Source organism: Lemur catta, chromosome 11 (genome assembly GCF_020740605.2).
Source record: "Lemur catta isolate mLemCat1 chromosome 11, mLemCat1.pri, whole genome shotgun sequence".
In the NCBI taxonomy this organism is placed as follows: Eukaryota; Metazoa; Chordata; class Mammalia; order Primates; family Lemuridae; genus Lemur; species Lemur catta.
In genome coordinates this window covers 22,432,957-22,454,241 of record NC_059138.1, presented here as the reverse complement: position 1 = coordinate 22,454,241, position 21,285 = coordinate 22,432,957, and the positions used below count along the sequence as shown (strand labels likewise).

Sequence of the window (21,285 nt, the reverse complement as noted above, 5' to 3'; positions counted from 1 at the left end):
TTCTGGCCTTCAGTTATTTTATATTTGATTTCAGTTCACCTGCAGTCCCCCACTGGGAGACAGTACAGAATAGTGTTGGATGAAAAATCCTTGCATCAGTGAGCGTGAAGTGGGATATAGGTCCTAGACATCTGTCAGGAAGGATATTTCTTAAATTATAACTTTAGGGCTCAAAGCATTAAGCCACTCCAGCTGCAATAGCAAACTTCATTGTATGAATATAAAATAAACAAGAAATTAGAAATTCAAAATATCTTCTGTACTCCTAGGCAGCAATCCGCCCACTGACAAGGACTAGAAGTCTCTAAAGAAGTTTTTATAAGTGGTAACAATGAATAATTTAGCTTAGCATTATTCCTATTACCAATTTACTGTAAGGTTAAAGAGCTCTTGAAAAACATCTTCCTTTACTTGAATGCCACTGATGCTAAATGATAAAACTATTAAAAATTCCAGGAGCATTCTCTGACATTCCCCCCCAAGATCTTCATCCATAAGAATCACCACAGCACTTTCCCTGGCTACTCCATCTTAAAAAATAACAGACATGGGGATGAGCAAAAACACAACCCAGGACTCTTTCTAGAAAATAGGTATCCAGTTGATTCACATAGCTATTCATAAATATCCCAAAAAGTTGAGATCCCCAAATCTTAGCTCTTGAGAACATGTATTCAGAATATCAGCATCATGGGCTATGATTAGATTCAAATACAATTTCTTTCATGTTTGTCACTTTTTTTCTAAATCTAATGATCTGTAAAACCAATAGATAACTACCCTTTTCACAAATGGAACAACATTTCATAAGGTTGCTTTCAAGATCACATTGCCACAGCTAGTCCAGGACGAGGGCACGGCTCAGGAATTTGCTGTCCATCATTCCAGGACACTTCTGCAGAAAAGTCATTAAAGACTACGTAATTACACAAAATGTATAGGCAATTGTTACCAACACAAGAGATTTTTAATAAATGCCAGAAATATAGAAAGTGGGGCTCATAACTTGATAGATAAAAACAAGTAGAAAATTTACAAAATAAAATATAATGCAAGGGGGCTTCAAAGGAAACAAATTTTCCCAAAGGGAAGCCCGTGGAGACACAGCATACAGAGACAGCAAGTAATTTTGACTTCATGAGATTTAAATGAGATTAAACACTGTACTGAAAATAAATGATGGTCCACGTGCAGGACCTGGATGGGAGACCCATCCCACTGAACTGGCATTTACCCCTTGGCAAGAAACCAGAGGGTTCTTATTTAAGTACTTGAACAAAATTCTCAGATACTAGTATTTCTAGTGTGCATGCTGGCCCTTCCTATAAGAAAAATCCTCTTTACCTGCCAACAGGTAGGTCCCACTCTCCTTTGACCTGTATAGAATCCCTGGCCTGACCTCCCCTTCAGATCAAAGTCCATCCTCTTTCACAGCAGGGGAGGAAACCAATTCCAAAGACACTGGAATTTCTTAAACTAAGTGTCACTAAACAGCAGGAAAGAGAGACCAGAAGATACACAAACTGAAAACTCTCTGGTCTTGGAAGAAACTGAAGTATTCCACAGGATGAAAAGGAACTTTTAAAAATTGTAAATAATATAGAGATTCAAGAAGAAAATGTACCCATACATATAAAATAAGAGGCTACTAAAACTGAATGTTAGGGACCAAAAATGTTACTATTAGAGATTCATAATACAACTGCTGAAATAAGAAGTTGAGAAGTTCAGTAAATAAAATTGAGAACATGTAGAATGCATAAATCTAAAAGACAAATATGAGAGAAAGTGTGAGATCAAGAATCATCCCACAGAGTATATTTGGTTAAAAGAATTACAAGAAAAGAAAGATTAGAGAAGACTGAGGGGTGGTATAATATCTAATAAATAATGCAAAGAAATGTTCCAAGGCTAAAGGACCTGAATCTCCACACTGAAAGGCCCCCTGGGTCCTCTGCATGGGGAATGCCAGAGGAGGTCAAGTCACCCCTAGTTTCTTACAAAGGTATTTGACTTCTTATGCCAATACTGGATATTAAAAACCAGGTAATTCTTTTAGAGTTCTGATGCAAAATTTTCTATCAATGTTTCCAAATCCAACCAAACTTCAATTTAAGTGTAAGCCAGAATAAAGTTATTTTTAAAACATGTTCTGAGATAGTTTATCTCCTTGCACCCTATCATGGGAATTTATTTGATAATGTACTTCAAAAATGTAGGAAGTAAACTAAGAAAGAGGAAAACATGGAATCCAGGAGATAATAGCCCATCCCAAAAGAGTAGTGAAGAGAATTCACAAGAGGGCAATTGTGCAGCAACTTAGGAGGAAACCAGCAAAGCTGGGAACAGGGAGACAGAGAGGTACAGAAGAGACATCTCTAAGGGGGTTGAAGGAAGACCATAAAGATAATTGGGGGACGGGGGAGAGAACTACAAACTGTGCAAGGAAAAACAACAAAAAAAAATGATTGGAAGTATCAGTAATTTTTTTTAATCTAAAGTGAGTAAAAATGCATTAGAATGTTAAGCAATAGATTGTGTAAGAAAAGAGAACCCATTTGACCTCAATGCCAGCAACACTCTTAGTAGCTCCAGGTTTACGGCATAAGATCTTCTGGAGAGGGAAATGGAGCCTCATCCCAGAACTTAAACAATGCTTACAAAGTGATAATAATGAAAATGTTTGTTTTCTACTTTTAGAGTCAACCCAGAAACAATAAAAGGGAGGACATGGTTGTCCTTACAGGACAGAATACCAATATGCACAATGTGATGATGTAAAAGTGTGACTCAAAACAAACAAACAAAAATGGGTTGTATATATGGGAAGAAAAGGCAGAACAAAATCTGTATCTTTTAATACATTTTTCTTATAAAACAAGAAGTCAAGATATATGTCAAAACTCTGGAATGGAGGCTTAAGTAGTCTGGGGTCACAAAATGTACTAGAAGAAAAACCAGAATTCATAACAACAGTTACCATAAAAAGCAAGCTTTTGGGAAGAGAAAAGAGTATGAAGGATAGCAAAAGTGAACAAAATCCTACATTTCTTATCATAATCTCAGTAAGTAACTTGATAGATGAAGAATGAGATATAAAAATAATAACTTATCACCAAAAGAATTACAAACATTTAAAAGAAGTTGCCTCTCCAGGTGGGTCCAAATGTCTGGGGAGGTGGGATCAGATATTCTTGCTTTCCATTCTAAGCAATTTTCTAAAATAAAAACTTCAAAAGAAATTAAAAGGTAAAACTTAAAACACCATTTTAAGTGACACTTCTACCGTTGCCAATTAACCTGGAGACTAAATGCACATTTCTGGGTTCAGTCAATTCTGCTTGTCTAATGTGCCAACACTGAACTGCAGCTATTGGTTTAGTAAATAAACCATTAAATCAAAGCCATCATTACTATTGTTACTGGCAGCACACTAAACTCCTCATAAATGCTGGACATAAGCAAATCCACTTATTGTGGATGGAATATTACAGCTTTTTAACAGATAACTATAGAGAGTTCTAGCATGATTGAACCCTTGAAAAGTAGTCAAGTACATCTGTGAACACAGACCGAAGGGGATATTAGAAAAGGATGTGATGAATTTGAAAAACCACATATTCATCATAAACACATTCCAATGCTAGACACAAAGGTGTCGTTTCTTAGAAGTTAGGGATTTTTCCCACCTATTATATGATCAGTGATGAAGCTACATCTTCAGGACTGGCCTTTGTTTGAAGTCTTAACTACCTGAATCTTCAGATGTGTGTTCCAATTCTCTTTTCACTTTGCTTTTTTCTCCTATAAAGTTAAGTCTTTAAGTGCTTTGTGAGCTGAAATACCTCAAGGCAACTAGAGTTCCACTTCTTTTATTTTCTTTTTTTTTTTTCCATTTTAATTAGACATTTACAAAGTGCAAAAGTGCAGTGTACTATTTTTTTAAACGAGCTCCTTTTTTTTTTGGACTGTCTTGCAGACTGTCCTGGAGTCTGTATCTGTTGTCTGATACTATTGACCTGGCTGTTAAGGCGTGGAATTGGCACTTCCTGTGAAGAAGTTCCCTGATGAATACCGACTCTATTAGGCAAGGATAGCATAACATGACTCATAGTTTTCTGTCAGCCCTATTGAATTGCAAGCTGTCTCAGAACTGGCTTGCTGTACTCTTAAATTCTCTGGTGGTTCTTTTTCCCTCAGTTAACTTTGAGATACCATATACTGTAAGGGTAGACAACAGATCCTTTAGGGAGTAAAATAAAATCTGTTACTTGACCCATGAGTCTCATCTTCAAACCTGAAGAAAGGAAGAATATTATTAATCAAACCACCATAATTGAATAATCAGATGTCAATGTGGAACTCAGGAACATTATATTTGTTTACATACACCATATCTGTTGACTTTGTAAGCCTGTGATGCTCTTATCTTTACACAGACCAACCCTTTAAAAGAATATTCCATGTCCCAAGGTACTATTATGAGCTTTACTTTCTTTTCTTATATTTATGTCTCTCACTCTCAACCTCCATGTGGAGTTTTCGGTCTTGAACCCGAATCTATTTCTTGCATCACCTAATAATTAGCTCCCCATCCCCTCTTTTCCCAGAGTGGTTAATATTAAGAAACATGACGGAGGCTGATGGAGACAGCCGCTATGCAATGCAAGCAGCTTGAGTCTTGGTCAAGTCCTGTAGCTGGACAGTTATGAGTAAACCATTTCTATTTTCTGAACTTTGGCTTCCTCATCTATAAATACATTTAACACTTGCAAAGTCAATGCATGAGGTGAACTGGGCCAAGCATTTTGTAATATTTAAAAGCCAAACTTCCACCAAAATTTTGAGAAGTGATTAAAATACTTCTTTATGTCACTCCAAAATATTGAAAGAGGACTCAATGCACAGCATAGAGCAAATGAAAAGTCCTCTTTTCCCATCTTTTAATATCTCTAATACTTGCAACTTGTCCCCGGGCCTCTTTCTTCTTTTAAAACTACAGAAATTCCTTCAATATCAGCCCAGACTGTCCCTTATCTCTTTTTCTTTCCTCCCATCTTTTAGATATTTTCCTGTTCTATTCCTCAAAAACTCGATGAGGATTCTGACCTCACAGGCCCAGGGTATGAATTCCCGCCAGTCTGAATGCAAAGGTGGATACTTCTCCATTTATTATTAAAGTCTAATTATAGATCAAACTTACACTGTCAACCCCATTGACTCTGTTATTCTCTTTCTAGGTCAGTGAGGCAGTCTTCTTCAGAAGCACAGTTTACGGAGTCCTTGACTCCAGGGAAACACCCTAGAGCCAAACCCTGCAATTATTCACTTCACTGCTGACCCTATGGCCTCCAAGCCTACTCATAGCTGTCCTGCTTAAGTGAGAAATTCTATCCATAACTCACAGCTCTGTTTTTCTGTTCTTCATCATTAATTCTTTAAATTCCTAGTAGTTTAACCTAGTGGTTTCCAAGCTTAACCTCTAGGAATAGAACCTCAGTCAGGAGAGCAGAGCTTCAAGCCATCACCCAATCTAGGCATGGGTGTAACACTTCTTTCCTCCATTCTGAATGGTCTCTCTTTTCCTGGGTAATAAAGTTAAAAAGCTAATTTCCAATCTGCAGTTACCTAAAAGAACTTCCTAGAAAGTCTTAATTTAGTGCATTCATTTAACACTAAATTAAAAAAAAGTGGCCGGGCGCAGTGGCTCACGCCTGTGATCCTAGCCCTCTGGGAGGCCGAGGCGGGTGGATCGCTCGAGATCAGAAGTTCAAGACCAGCCTGAGCGATACCCTGTCTCTACTAAAAATAGAAATAAATTATCTGGACAACTAGAAGTATATATAGAAAAAATTAGGCGGGCATGGTGGTGCATGCCTGTAGTCCCAGATACACAGGAGGCTGAGGCAGTAGGATTGCTTAAGCCCAGGAGTTTGAGGTTGCTGTGAGCTAGGCTAACGCCATGGCACTCACTCTAGCCCGGGCAACAAAGTGAGACTCTGTCTCAAAAAAAAAAAAAAAAAAAGTAATACATATAATAATCCAAAACCAAATAGTAGATTCTTACCTAAAAGCATTACTCACCGAGTAGTAGCAAAGTTTCCCTTTAGCTTTGGTATAGTAGTATTCCAGGGACAACCACAGGAAAAATCTAGTTATCTTGAAATTTCTGTGAAATTTCTAGACTGTAAGACACTATGAAATTCTACTCTAACCTATATTCTAGGTGATGATTTACTCCAAAAAAAAAAAACAGTAGATATGACATTTTATATTCCAATACTGTGACCACAGAAAACTCAGCTGTCTCATGGAACTATAGCATAACGTCTAAATATCAAAATCTAATTTGGAAGCAACTTAAATATTCATTAAAATTTCTCAGCAATGCCAAAAGATAAATCTCTGTAACCCAGTATAATTTGTTAAAATACTTTTGCACCCCTCTTGAGCATGCTTTTTCTCATGGAAGAGCTCTCAAACTCAAGCATTCGTTTTTTCTCTCTGTCTGAATATGCATCTTTCTCGTTTTGCAGCTGTACCAAAGATGTACTCTCTCTCTTTCTTCTTTTGCAACTCTGAAAATCTCCCAACAAACACAACCCCCCTGCTCCTTTCTCTATCCCTATCCTCATCCCATAGATATATTCATTTCTTTCTCTGATCTCTTCAGTGTAAAATCAATCAAACTGATTTCAAAGATTCCTGATTCTCTCATTCATCAACCTGATTTTGGGCAGCGAAGATGTTTCTCCCTAAAGAGAAGACTACAGTGAAAAACTTTTAATAGTCTTATATTCATGTTTTCCTGTTACATATAAATAGCAATACTCATCATAAAGGTTCTATTAGAAACTAAATGAAATAATGTATTTATATATATTCCTGACACATAAACTTTTCTAAAAAAGAATTTTTGGTTAAAGAAATAAAAGTAGTAAGATGGGAAACAGGACACAATTTGGCCAGAATCCTGTATCTCTCTGGATATAGCCTCTCAGTTTCCCTATTCAATTCCCTCTTAGCATCCTGAAGACAGAATGGAAATAAGAGAAAGAAGGATAAGGGATGGCAGAAAAGAGATTAGTGGTTTGTGTGAGGAATGAGCAAGTGGTGTGAAGAGGAATACAGCCTGGCTTAGTGTGTCTGCTTGCTCTATGAGCTGAGTTGTGCTTTTGCCAGGTGGTGGGGAGGGCAGAGGCAGCCACAAAGCTCCAGAACAGCTGTTCCTTTCTCTTCTTCCACTCAACATTTAGAGAATCCAGGCAGTTTAGGGGCAGCCACTAGGGAGCAGCAGCAGATGGCTGCCATGCTGTGGAGGTGTACTCTTGAATGGTGAGGGCTCCAATAACAAAAAGCAGCTCTTTTATATGCTTTAAAGTCTATTAGAAGGTTTCAAAAAGGCACATTCATGGAAAATTACCATTTTTATTTTGGTCTTTAATTCAGTTCTCTAATTTTAGTTATATTTTGTATTATATGTCAGTCATAGGACCATTATTAAACTTAAAGGGGAAAATTGTTTTAAAAAATATATTTTTCTCTTCCCATTCTGGCCTTATCCATTTGAAGCAATGGGTAAATGGTTAAGTGACAAATTTACAAGGAAATTTTGGAGATTCAACCCACATTTACTGAGAACTTATTCTGTGTGCCAATTATAATACTAGACTTTGTCATGGGCATTATCTTATGTGAGGTATGAAAAGGTCTTTTTCTAAGTAATGGTAAAAGATTCCACTTTGCCCCCCCCCACCCCAAAAGCAAGGAAAGAAAAGAAAAGGAAAGACACAAAAGTCAGTGGAAACAAAACATTAAAAGTTCAGTTCTGTTTAAATGTATGCAAATTCAATTCTGACTAAATTTATACTTCAAAATATGTCAAAAATTCTCTTAAAGGAGAAAAAAGGACAAAGCTGAGTTTGGTATTTGTTTTTTTGTTTTTTTTAATGTGGTTTTGTGTGGCTGGTATTCTCTAGACAAAATGATTATGGCCCTTACAAATAATAGCTAACAATTCAACAGCTGTTTACAAAGTATTTTCTGTTACAAAATTCTTTTGATCTTTAAAAAATTCTATAAAATAAGAACCCCTATACAATAAGAATTTTCCATTCATAGATGAGGAAGGATATCAGTGCAATAGTATGCTCACTAGAGTTAGCCTCAACACTAGAGTAGTGACATTTTAATAAGTCTATGGCAAGCAATGGACATTATAACTATGCTTTTCTCTGATGCTGGTGAAACATTTCACCCTTGTCCAACTAGTTTTATAAAGTTTTTATGGGAAGGGCAAAAGTAGTTGGTATTGCAGAAAAAGATATTTTACTTGCTTGTCTTCTGGGGTGCACCAAGAGGGTCCATTAATTTGTCAACGGAACTAACACTCAGCCCCAAAGTCTCCTGAATTTGTCTACTAACTCATTCACTTAAATATGCAAAACTGTGGCATTTAAGGGATTAATATTGCTTGATGACTTGAGACATAGAAAAAAGGGATTTAATAATTAATAAATTAATTAATAATAAATATAAATAATAATTAATTAATTAAATAATAATTAATTAATTAATTTAAACAATAAGATATCTATTTAGTATTGCTACTTAATAAATATTACAGAAATGTTACTAAACACATTTTGAAATGTTGTTGAAAAGGTCCCTAAATTCCTTAAAATAAAATAAGATCAACATTAAGTTTAGAAAAAATATTACAGAATAGATTCGGATGTTTTGCAAAAAGAAAACTTGCTTGCCCCATATGAAAAAAAGTTGTGCTTAGGATAAAGGGTGATTTTGTTTAATTAAAAACATTTTTTTTAGTAAATAAATCATAAGTTAAAGACATGTCTAGTCACTAATAATTTGAATGGTTAATTAGCACTGTTAAATCATGATTGTCTCTGAGGGCCATCTTTTTTATAGACTGATACAGTTAATCTCCCTAATGTCCAGTTGGCATCCATCAGGTTATTTCCTTAGAGTGGTAACTGTTGCTACGTTTAGGATAAAATCCACACTCAAAGTTGAAATCCAAATTCCACAATTTGCTTTTCAAATAGATCTGCTATGATTTCTCTTCCTATTCCCTCTGTTCTTCATGAAAATTCCAAAACTCTCTCTTTTTGCCTTGGTGGAATCCCCTGGCTCCCTGTGATATACCTTGTCTTCTTGTCTCTTGTCCAGAACATTCTAGGTCCAACTAGCTTAAATGTTACTTCCTTCCTGAAGCTTTCTTCTTCCTAAAATCTCTTTCTCCTGTATTCTTATCTATTATACTTAAGAGCAATCATGAGCTCCACCTTCTTCTGGTTTCCCATATCCAATCAGTCACCAACTTCTGCTTGATTCTAATTCTTCTGTGTTCCTAAAAGCATGCACATGAGAGTCAGATATATATGCTCTTGAATTTTATCTATGTTCCTACTAGCTGAGTGAACTTAAATAAGAAACTTATTGTTAATCATAGTTTCCTCTTCTACAAAATGGTCATTGTAAAAGTACCTAATGCACAGTGTTATAGTAAAGATCAAATGAGTTAATACATATATAATTCACTTTCGATGGAAATTTCAACTTAAGCCAATATTTCTCAGAGCAGGTTTAAGGAATATTAGTTCCACAAAATATTCTTCAAATAAAAAAGAATTTATGTTTAAATCAATTTATTAAACAGTATATCCAATGTCCCCTTCTCAGTCAGCCATCATGTAAATTAGCATATTAAAGACTATAAGAAGTCTTACAGGAAAACAAAACAAAACAAAAACAGTTTTCCTAACGTTCCCTAAACTTGTTTGACCAGAAAGCCTTTGTGTGCAGTGTAACAGCTACTTAAAAGACTGCTATGGAACCAGTGCTCTGAAGAAGGCTTTGGGAAAATGCTGACTTGGACAAGAACCACAGTTATCATCTTGGAGGTTATTTCAGCTTCAGGTTTCCAACAGTTTTAGAAAAAAGAAAAAACTGTAAAAGGGACGATCTCCTAATGTTCAGAGTCATCACAAATTCTCAGAAAATAAGCTAAATTCTGTCCTGGGGGAAGATATTCCATAAGGGTAGTAGAATGGTATTAACTTTTCAAGGCCAGTTATTTCTTAACAATCTCTTAAAGAATATGAAAAAGTTCTATTTTTTCATATAATGCCCAGTAATTGCTTATGTAGCCAGTAGCAGATTCAAAACTTCATCTTCTGGAGAAAAGTTTAACATACATGATATATATGAAGAGCTGATGAAGAGTGAGAACTCTCAGGAGTCTCAGGAAATGGATAAGCTCTGCCTGTGATGAAGGCAGAATTGAGATGGGATCACTATAGCTGAGTTCTAATACACCTACCCTCAAACATAAATTTGCTTACTGTGTGTAAAATAAAAGGGCAATAGGGGAACACCTCATTTTATTGTGCTTCTTCAATATCATGTTTGTTACAAATTTTAGGTTGAGCAAGTCTATTGGAGCTATTTTTCCAACGGTATGTGCTCACTTCATATGCTCTGTGTCACATTTTATTATATTTCAAACTTTTTCATTATTATTCTATTTTGATGACCTGTGATCAGTTATCTTTGATGCAACTATTATAATTATTTTATAGCTCCATGGACTGAATCTATATAAGACAACAAACTTATGTAAAGGAAAAATAAACATTTCAGGACTCTCCAAATTCATGATGCCAAAAGAGAGAACTAAGCCTAAGAATTGATACAGCCTTATTGCTGATTATGAAGAAAATTTTAGTGGTCTGGACAGAAGATCAAACATGGAAATTGAGGCCCTAAATATTAAGCAACAAAGCACAAATTCATCTGAGTATTAGTGAGAACTCAGGTTAAAAGCAAGTCTCCTAATTTCCAATTTTGCTTTTTAAATCTCATATGTTTCCTAGGGCCTCTCTGTTAAGTTCATTTGTGCCTTAAACAACATGAAATTAAACCCCTATTACATATTTTATGAAGATCATTTATAAAAAAATCAGCCAATTCTTCAATAAACTAACATTAAGAACAAGATAACTGGTCACCCAAATTTAAAAACTTTAATCCACAGTTGCCAAGCTTAAAGTATGTTCTTACCAGCAGATTTAGATAGCATATGACAACTACAGTGCCCTCCAGTCCCCTTTAGAAAAATCTCACAAAGAGGTTAGATCAGTGTTTTCAAGGATCATATAGTGGCTAGTAAAAAAGTCATATCTGATTTTTGTAATCTAATGAAATGGACTGAAAGCAAAAATGTGCAGTACCAATGGATCTGACAGCTAGAAAAGCAGTCAAATGAGAACTGGTTACAGCAAAGCCTAGCAGAGTGTTAGAATAACACAAGAAAGATAGAGCAGGGACAACTTTAAAGAACTCTTGGAGACTCAGTAAAAGAGTTTGGTTCTAATGCCATAGAGAGTGTAATATTGATAGAAACGATGGAAAGGTGAAGCAAGAGAAGATACAGTGTATGTCTGTTTTTACAAACTAAAACAGGACCTGAACCCAGATGTTATTGCTTTTAAATGAGAACTTTTGTCTTAGGTAATTTTGCTATAACTTTAGTAAGTATATTGTAACTGAGGTATCACTATGCCAGTTTTAAAGAATCCAAAGTATATGTTATAGCAATAAAGTTTGAGTTTAAGAGAAAGATAAAGGGATAGAAAGCTTATTTAAGGAAATAGCAGCAGAAAATGTTTCCAGCATGACAAAAGATGTCTATATCCACGTACAGGAAGGTCAAAGGTCTCTAGTCAGATGCAATCCAAATAAGACCATCCAAGGCATATTATAACCAGTCAAAGGTGACAAAGAGAGGATCCTGAAACCCGAAAGAGAAAAGAAGGAAATAACATAGAAGGGAGTTCTAATACAGCAAGCAGCAGACCTAACAGCACAAACCTTACAGTCCAGGGGATCATATCTTCAAAGTGCTGAAGAAGAAAAAATAAAACTGTCAGCCAATAATACTGTACCCAGAACAGTATTCCTTCAGAAATGATGTTAAGGTAAAGATTTCCCTGACAAAATAAAGCTGAGGGAGTACAACACCACCAGATTTGTCTCACAAGTATAAAACTCACTGGAAAAGTAAGTACAGAGTCAAATGCAGAATACTCTAATACTATAATGGTGGTGTGTAATCACATATATCTCTAATAACAAGGTTAAAAAATTAAAACTATTGAACATAATAACAAAATAATTTGTTAAGGAAATGCAATATAAAAATATGTAAATTGTCTCAGGGAATTGATTAACATTTCTGTTTTGTAGGAAAGGAGTGCTTTGTGTAGAGTTTATCTCATAGGGTGAAAATACATTATATATATATGTGTGTGTATATATATATATATATATATATATAGACAATAATATGGAAGAGCATTTGAAAATGTAGGCAACTTTACAAAAACAGGGAAACAGAGGCAAAGAGAAAGTGCACAATTCTTAAGAGTTAAAGCAAACAAGGGGTCAAGTCTTGCTTCAAACACTGTTTCAGCTCCATTCAATCCATCATTACCTTGAGACTATTTTAATATTCTCATTACATAAAAGCTGTTCTTCTATTAAACAAATAAAATTACTTATTTTCATTTAAGAAAAACTCTTGATGTTTATCCAGAATAATAAATCCCTGAGGCAATTGAGGAGGCCCAGGACTTCTCTCTTTCTGTATTCCAAGCAAGCAAAGAATCACCTGTATACATACAGATGGCATGTATGTATTTGATCTTATATAGGAAAAGACATACATTCAATTAAAATATCATGTTATAAATACTATGCTACAGGTATGTATTAATATAAAGACTGTGAAATGGGGCTAAATTCCACCAGAAAGTTTACCTAAGTTTCTGTTTGTTTCCAAAGCATTTGAGTCACAGAGACTACTTCATATATATACATACACACATGTATATATGTGTGTGTGTGTGTGTGTGTGTGTGTGTATCAAAGGAAACATCATTTTGGGCTTATTGAATAGGCACAGAGATATCACCATGGTGCATACACGTCTTTTTACAGCTACACCCTACTCTGAACATCAGGATAAAGCAGACAAAACATTTTGCATATATGGCTTCCATTTTATTTCATACTGAAACACCCATTGTAGGTTCTCTTTGGTAGGCTGCTTATAGCGAAAAACAAAAATTATTATCACATTCATTCAAAACTTAATATGTGCCAGGCAATGTTCTAGGATTTTTGTATATACAATTCCCTTTATTATCTTAAGAACTCTGTGAAGTAGATATTATAGCTTCCATACACATGAAGAACCTGAGATTAAGAAGAGTAAAATAGCATGCCCAAGGCTACACAACTCATGAATGTAAGGTCAGAATTCAAACATCTTTCTGACATTGAGATCTGATTCTTGATCACCATATTACACTGCATTTCATATTCATAATAAGCCTATCTACTATACCACTTAACAGATGAGAAAACTGAAGCTCAGAGTTCAGTAATTTGTCAAAAGTTTTCCTTCCATGGAGTGATCCACTGAAAAACCTATAGCAGGTTCAGCGAAACCCTTCTCATTCAAATCACCCTTCCAATTGACAACATGCCATTAATAATTGTGAGTAAGACATTCTTGTGAAGTTGCTATTGTTTACTATTTTTTATTTACCTTCAAATTACTTGTTTGAATATAAAGAGAAGAAAACAATACAATGAAATAAAAAAAAAACCATATGCTTCATTCCTACAGTAATCAAGAAAAAGTGGCTCTGGTTGGAAGCATAAAAACGTGACCCTTGAGTTATTTTTGGCCCATCCAGGAACCCCAATACACCTTCTCCCTGTGGACTCAAAGCAGCATATGGCTGTTATTTTCACAGTTCAGGCTCTTCTGTTTACTCTGAACCTCTAGCTTACAATATGTTTTGTAATCACTAATAAGGACCACCTGCCTCTTGAGACACTCAGTCTAACAAAACAGAAAGACCTAATTGTTCAAATTCACTCTCAGGTAGATAATACATCCTTCAGGTGTGGACTGAGATTACTGAATAGAAAATTTAAATCAAAATAAACAAATTATACTAACTGATTGTAATTGCTAAATTAAGAACATAGGTTAGTTTCATAAAAAAAGAAAAAAGAAACAAGAAACAAAATTTTTGGAACAATGAAGACAAAGCTTTTGAGGAAATGAAATCCTTCTATATTTTCCAGGAAACAGAAAAAAAAAAGAGTAATCTAGGTGTTTATAAAATTCATTCCTTCCACTAAGATATATACTCAGGGCAAATTTGCTGTACTCAAATATGCCTTATCATATACTCTCTGTGGACAAATTTATCCCATGGTTGAATTCAACCAGAAAAACTGACTTTTGAAAACAGGCAGAATTCAGTCCAGTAACTGACTGATAAATGCTTACCATTGAGAGTGTGAAACGTATCATAAATCTGGTTTAATAGAACAAGAAGAGATGGAGTATATAGATAGGAGTAAATCTTCCTTTCACTGTCCTCCTTTGCTCCCACAACAATTCCCACCAATGGTCAGGCCAGATTAGGAACCTCTCTCTAGACTGTCATTGCAAACCCATGAACACACCTTCATCAGTACACCTGCCTCATTGTGCTAGAATGGTTGATTTGAGTGTCTGTCTCCCCTTGTATTCTGTGAGTGCCCCGAGAGCAGAAAACACACATTCACTCTAGTCAATATTTAGCAGAGTATGAGCACAGAATGAATTTATAAAATCCATTCAAAAATAACAATACCGGCCGAGCGGGGTGGCTCACACTTGGAATCCTAGCCCTCTGGGAGGCCAAGGCGGGTGGATCGCTCGAGGTCAGGAGTTCGAGACCAGCCTGAGCGAGACCTCGTCTCTACTAAAAATAGAAATAAATTATCTGGACAACTAAAAATATATATAGAAAAAATTAGCCGGGCATGCTGGCGCATGCTTGTAGTCCCAGCTACTTGGGAGGCTGAGGCAGTAGGACCGCTTAAGCCCAGGAGTTTGAGGTTGCTGTGAGTTAGGCTGATGCCATGGCACTCACTCTAGCCCAGGCAACAAAGTGAGACTCTGTCTCAAAAAAACAAAACAAAACAAAACAAAACAATACCTATCCCCATGCTATCATATGAAAATAAATTGTGTATGTATTTATCTTATGGAAAGTTTACTTTTTAAGTGTGGAAAGATTTTCTAAAGTATTAAGGCCAGTATCAAAGACAGACAGAAATGACTGAATTTGGGGGGAAATGGTAGCATTTTAAATGCGGAGATTTTCTCTGAACTTTCTAAAGAAAACTCAAGTGCATCTTCTAATAGGACCTTCACTGACACTTACTATAATAATTGTCCATCAGGTCTCCCATGACCATATAAAATCATGAGATACTGGATTAGTAATAGGTAATACTTATGGATCTCAGGTGTACCAGACACTGCACTAAGTGCTTTATTATATTATTTCATTTAATTATTTTTTTATTTCTTATTGCAACCAGGTAAAGCAGGTGCTACTAACGTTTTCATTTTAGAGGTGATGAACCTGAGTGAGGCAAATAATTTGTTGAGTTCTTTGCCTAATATTTAAGCAGAACATTTACAGACTGGTAGCTTCCGAAGCACCCCCCTACTCCACCTTCAAACAGGTGATTGATCCAGGTCCTAAGGAGAAAAGTCATTTAGTTTGTCCTGATAATCCCCAGAATTCAATCCTTGATGTATATCCTCACCCTACAGTCCAATTCACTGTTTTCTTCTGAGTTGCATTTTCCCTCACTGCTATCTAGTTACAAATGCTCATAATCATGCATGAGAAATAATTCTTACAAATTGTTTTGATATATTTTATGAACGATGACACAGTCATAAACATAAAACTTTCATGCACTGTTAAATGTACATAAAAGAGCAGCTTGAGATTCAATATGAAGTTTTATAACTACATAATGCATATGTGGAGAGATATGTGTATGTATGTGTAGTTGTGTATACAATTATTTTAGGTATCGTAGTATTATATATTACTGCATATATTTCTCAAACATTGAATTTTGCTATGTAAATCCTTAATCATAAGAATATGATAGACAGTTTGGCATTAATAACAGTCAGATAAAAAGTAGATTCCCTATTTTAACCCTTCTCAAATCTTTTTTGTCTTGCTTATTTTATTCCACATATGTTCACTTTCAAAAGCGCTTTTGTCAAGAAGTTATTGATTTTCAGATTGTTATCAATAACCTGGGGAGTTATCAAAACTATGTTTTGATAAATGTCAATTTGAGTTGCAGAAGAATGGATAAGCCTTCATGAAGAAGCTACATGTAGTAAACTCTAGATATGTGGCCTTACATAGCACAATAGTTGGAAACATAAGCTGTCTGTGCATTATTAAATGGATAGCTGTGACAATTATCAGGAAGTCATTTCAAAGAAAATAAATCATACATTTTCGAGTTTTGTTATTCATCATCATCTACTTCTTTGCTGAGAACTTGGGTAACTGATGCTGCATAAACATTATCACTTTGGGGGACATTTTTGGATATACAGAAGCAAAAAATATATCTAAAATACCAAAATGATGTCTTTTGAGTGTGTTCAAATACAAGAAAGCACATGCACACTCCCACAGCATTATGATAGCTTTAAAAATCAAGAAGAGGAGATAACTTTCATTAGAGGAAAGAGTGAGTTACACATTAGAAAAACAGAAGAGTAGAATATGTTTCTAGTTTACTTGAAGCAGCTTAAAAGCATCTTACTGCCTACAGAAGAAACATTGCTGTTGCTGTAGGGATTCCTTGGCCACTAAATCCCTGTAAATAGTCCTGTGTTTCTGTAGAAGTGATGCTGTATAAATGAACTCCAATTCTCGGCTGAGCCTGCAGGGCACGCTCCTTCCTTCTCTATACCTGAAGAAGCCAGTGTGCTCTAATGTGGGGCTGAGAGTTGTTAAAATATGAAGTAATTCTTTACCAGGTGGTAAACAGATGCTGTCCTCCTCACCTTCCCCTCCCTTACATCTCCCTTATCCTGCCATCCCCAGCCTTGTGCCCTGTGACTTCCTGGACCTCCCTTATCCATCAAGGTCAGAATTGGTTTCCTGTTCCAGAGCCCCTTACAATTGGTGGATTCTACCGGCAGCCCCTGAAGCCCCTGCCCTAGGAGATCCCCTTAGTGGGGCTGCCCACCAGCCTGGGCACACTTGTGAAGCTCCTCCTCCCCATGGCCATCCTTACATGCTAATCCCACTCATTCCCTGCCAGATCCTAGCAGGAAGAGATGGACTCCTGGGTGGTGGTGTGGCACTCAGCAGGCAACTGCCCTGGGGCCTTCAGCACCAACCCCAGGCCCTGGGAGTCCGCTTCCGACTGGGTTCTCCAAGTGGTCCTCACATAGCCACTTGTAGGAACTGCAGAATTCATGGATCACAGACCTGGTGAGTGCCTGAGGCAGACAGGGACAGAAGGCAGCCCTAAGGGCTGGTAAACCATCTGAACACCATCCTTGGATACATCAACTTTCCCTGGTGTTGCAGCTGAATGAGGCAATGTAAATACAGAGCATGATTCACTTCCATCAATCAGATGTAGGCATAAAGTCTCAACTTATGATGTGGCAAAGGTGATACACACTTCTTTAAAAACACAAACTTTATAATTCAGGGCACATTCCATTAATTCCACCCCATCCCCAACAGACACACACATGCACGCACACAAACGTATAAAGATTTGAGCAAGTGAGTCTGTCAGAAAAGGGCAAAATTTCTCTAAATGTACATGGTCAATTAAAAGGAAATGAGATCTTTCATCAAATCTTTACAGATATCTGGAAATTTCTGTACAAAAGTTTAAGAATGTCCATAACATTTTTAAGTTGAAGGAAAGATAATGTCATCAATTTTCTGAATATTTATTTATGAGGAAAATCCATTCTAACATAAGTTATATACTTAAAAATAAAGCATTCCTGCTTGAGAGTTGCATACATTAATGTACATTTATATTGATACTTGCTTTTAGATGAAGCTGATTGGTCCAGTGCCCAATGATTTTGTATTCTGTACTTTTGTTGGTTATTTGATACTGGAAGATATCATAACGTCCAGGAGCATCTCCGTTCTCATTAAAAGTGACGGGTGTACCAGCACTACCTATAAAGATTTAGAAAACACTGTTAATGAAGTTTTAGTAAGATAGCCCACTGGGCTTATTTTTCTCTTAGAAGAAATGGTAGATAAAAAATATATTGTATGTAGTAAGTGATACAAAGACTGTAATCCATACAAGGTCATTCTTGATAGCATAATATCCTTTACTTGAAAAGAAGCCCAGATGTACATACAGAAATAAGATGTGCTTTATTGTGCACATTAGAAAGTAAATGATGAGTATCCAAGTTAGTGAATGTACATAACAGCTAAATAAATAAAAGTTGATAGGCTGAATATTCAATACTGGCTATGTAGAATGGTAGTTAATAGAGAAAAATGTAAATGTCTTGAAGCATGATAGCTATTGTACAATATGAACTACAAATGACAACTCAAGATATGACAGGAGAACTTCCTGGCCCGACTCCCTGGAGTTTTACTTTATCCCAACTTCTACTTCACTGTGAAGCAGTTGGCCTTTTCAATTCCTCTGCCTCTGCTACTTCTGCCCAAGATTAGATCAATGTGGTCCACTGGTGGTAGCCTCCCAAAGTGTGAGGCAGTGATAAATGGGAAACTCCAACTCTAATCAGATCATAGACATCTCCCCAATTCACTATGACAAGTGTAACAGCTACAGAGCAGCAGGATGCAAAAAATACAGTCTTTTCTAAACTCCATTCCTCTTGGAAGCTTTTGTCTTTTCTTTTAACAGCTCTGCTCATTTTTACTTTCCTTCTTATTAACTTTTAGGTAATTACAGGTATGAGAGTTGAAGTGGATCACCACCCCTATATTTTTTGTTCCATCTGGACTCACTGTCCATATAGACTTTCCTTTTCCCTAACAGCCTTTAGACTTCCCTTCATCTTCTTGGATTATTCTTTCCTATTTTGAAAAATTCACTGGACATCAATCCCTTTTCTTGGTGCCTATCTTCTCTCTGCAGGACCCCTTCCTTCCCACAGGATATTGGATTTAATTTCTATACTGTTAGAAGGCTTCCACTTCTTGCTATCTCTTTTCATATTATACTCTCCAAAAATATATATTACTAATAGTTACATATGTCAACTGTATAATCTATCTATAAAGTTAACTAAATACCAATAATCACACAATTCTATCTAACTTATCAAACAAATGGATGACTTTATCAAAAGATACAGTAACTTGCAAAAAGTGTAATCAGAGTCACAAAGCAGCAAACAGAACACTTTTCTTATATTAATATAGATATGTGTAATATTCTGTTTGAATACATTTTAAGTCCTAAAAGAGCTGTAAACATGTAAATTATTATTATTAATTCATGTGGAAAATGACTTTATATGTAAATCAGTAAGGAAATGAAAATTTGTGGAATAAAATAGGTGTTCTCCAATCAATCAGTACTATCTTAGCTACTCCTTAGGTACTCAAGTATAAACCCATTTGCCATATGAAACTTTTCCCAACTCCTAGGGACCTTGGGCACGTTAACCTCTTAAATCCTTAGTTTCTTCAGCTGGCAAATGAGGGTGGTTGTGAGACATAGAGTTGTTATGAGAATTAAATAAATTAATACCTAAGTGCTTAGAACAGTGCATGGGATAATTAAATATTATTATTCACTCTATATTTATTTTCAGAACACACCAACATATAGCAATAGAAAGGATAGTGGAAGTTCTTTAAGTGATGACTAGACAAAGAATTATTGGAATTCAAATGGGAAAGATCTTTCTGGCTGGAAAAATACATACGTTATGAATTTCATATTAACATCACCAATTCCTGACATTTATATATCACTTTGAAAAATTTTAATGACATATTCTCTCTTGAATAAAAGAATATTTAATTTTCTCTAACTTAAATCAAAGTTGTCACCTCCTTGACTAAATGATTCCTCATCTTCTACAACAGCAGTTCCTAGTCTTTTTTACAATACAGTAGTCAAGATAGAATAATATCACTTGTGTAACACATTCCCATGAATGTACCCTGAGTTACACATAATTCCTAGTGTACCAGCTGTTTCTATATCTCTTTTCTCTAACTCAAGAAAGCATATTGGAAGGCAAGTGAATTATAACTGCATTGTCACAAAAATAATAATTTCCAACTTAGATCCTTCAAATATCATTATTAATATTAAGATACACTAAATTTGACATTGTATTAAGGGACAACACTCTAAAGCAGTGATGAATGTGGGTTCTGGAGCCAGATCATTAGGTTCAAACCCCAGCTCTGTCACTTATTAGATCTATTACCTTGGGTACATTTATTAATTTTTCTGTATCTAACTTTTCTCATCTTTAAAGATGAGAAACTAATAATAATTTCCACCTCAGAGTGATACATGAAGATTAAATGAATCAATATATATATATATATATAACATTTAGCACATAGTATTGTATAAGCATTAACTATTATTTATTTTGTTGTTTTATGGCAATGGTGTGTTTGAAATCCACCATCTATATGAGAATATATCAACTTCTCAGTGAGCATATAGGTTTTCCTGATGTCACTCACACTAATCTCTGTTCTGTATATGCCACATATACGTAAAATCCAGTTCTCTAAATTCACCATGATCAGTCTCACTATCCTGCCTTTGCACATACTATTTTCTCTAAGTTCCCATCCTCTTTCTTCCTAATCCTTCTTCTCTATACAATTCCTTCAAGATGTGGCTCAAGGGTCATGCACTTAAAGAAGCATACTCCTCCCAACCTGGAGAAGGAACCCAAGTACCTCTTCATGTCCTAACTGGCACTATCAAAGTACTCACTATACTCTGCACACATTTACTGTCCATCCTATACCTAACCAAAACATTTATTCAACAGATATTTATTGAGAGCCTACCATGTGCTCAACGCTGGGTGGACCCTCTGCATGCCCCACAATAGTATGATCTCCTTGGTCAGGACAAATGTACAGTATCTATTATCTTTGTATGCATTGTACCAAAGACAGCACTGAATATTGACTGAGTGATCAATAAATTACAATAAAACATGAAAGAGGCATCCCTTAATGATCCCAAGCAATTCCATGCTCTCCTCTTATAACATTATCAACTTCATTTATATTACCTCTCATCTTTCATATTCACAAACAAAGAGATCAAATAAGTCTTTTAGTGCAACAT

The 21,285-nt window shown here is 35.7% G+C and overlaps 1 protein-coding gene across 7 annotated transcripts in view; it reads right to left on the bottom strand.

The window, feature by feature from the left end:
• Positions 1 to 21,285, bottom strand: part of GRM8 (glutamate metabotropic receptor 8) — a 693,462-nt gene that overhangs the window by 109,288 nt on the left and 562,889 nt on the right. For all 7 annotated transcript variants that reach the window (XM_045564832.1, XM_045564831.1, XM_045564836.1 and 4 more), the window contains one exon: positions 18,001 to 18,137. In XM_045564832.1, coding sequence (XP_045420788.1) covers positions 18,001 to 18,137 — 137 coding nt within the window. The remainder of the gene's footprint in view (positions 1 to 18,000; positions 18,138 to 21,285) is intronic.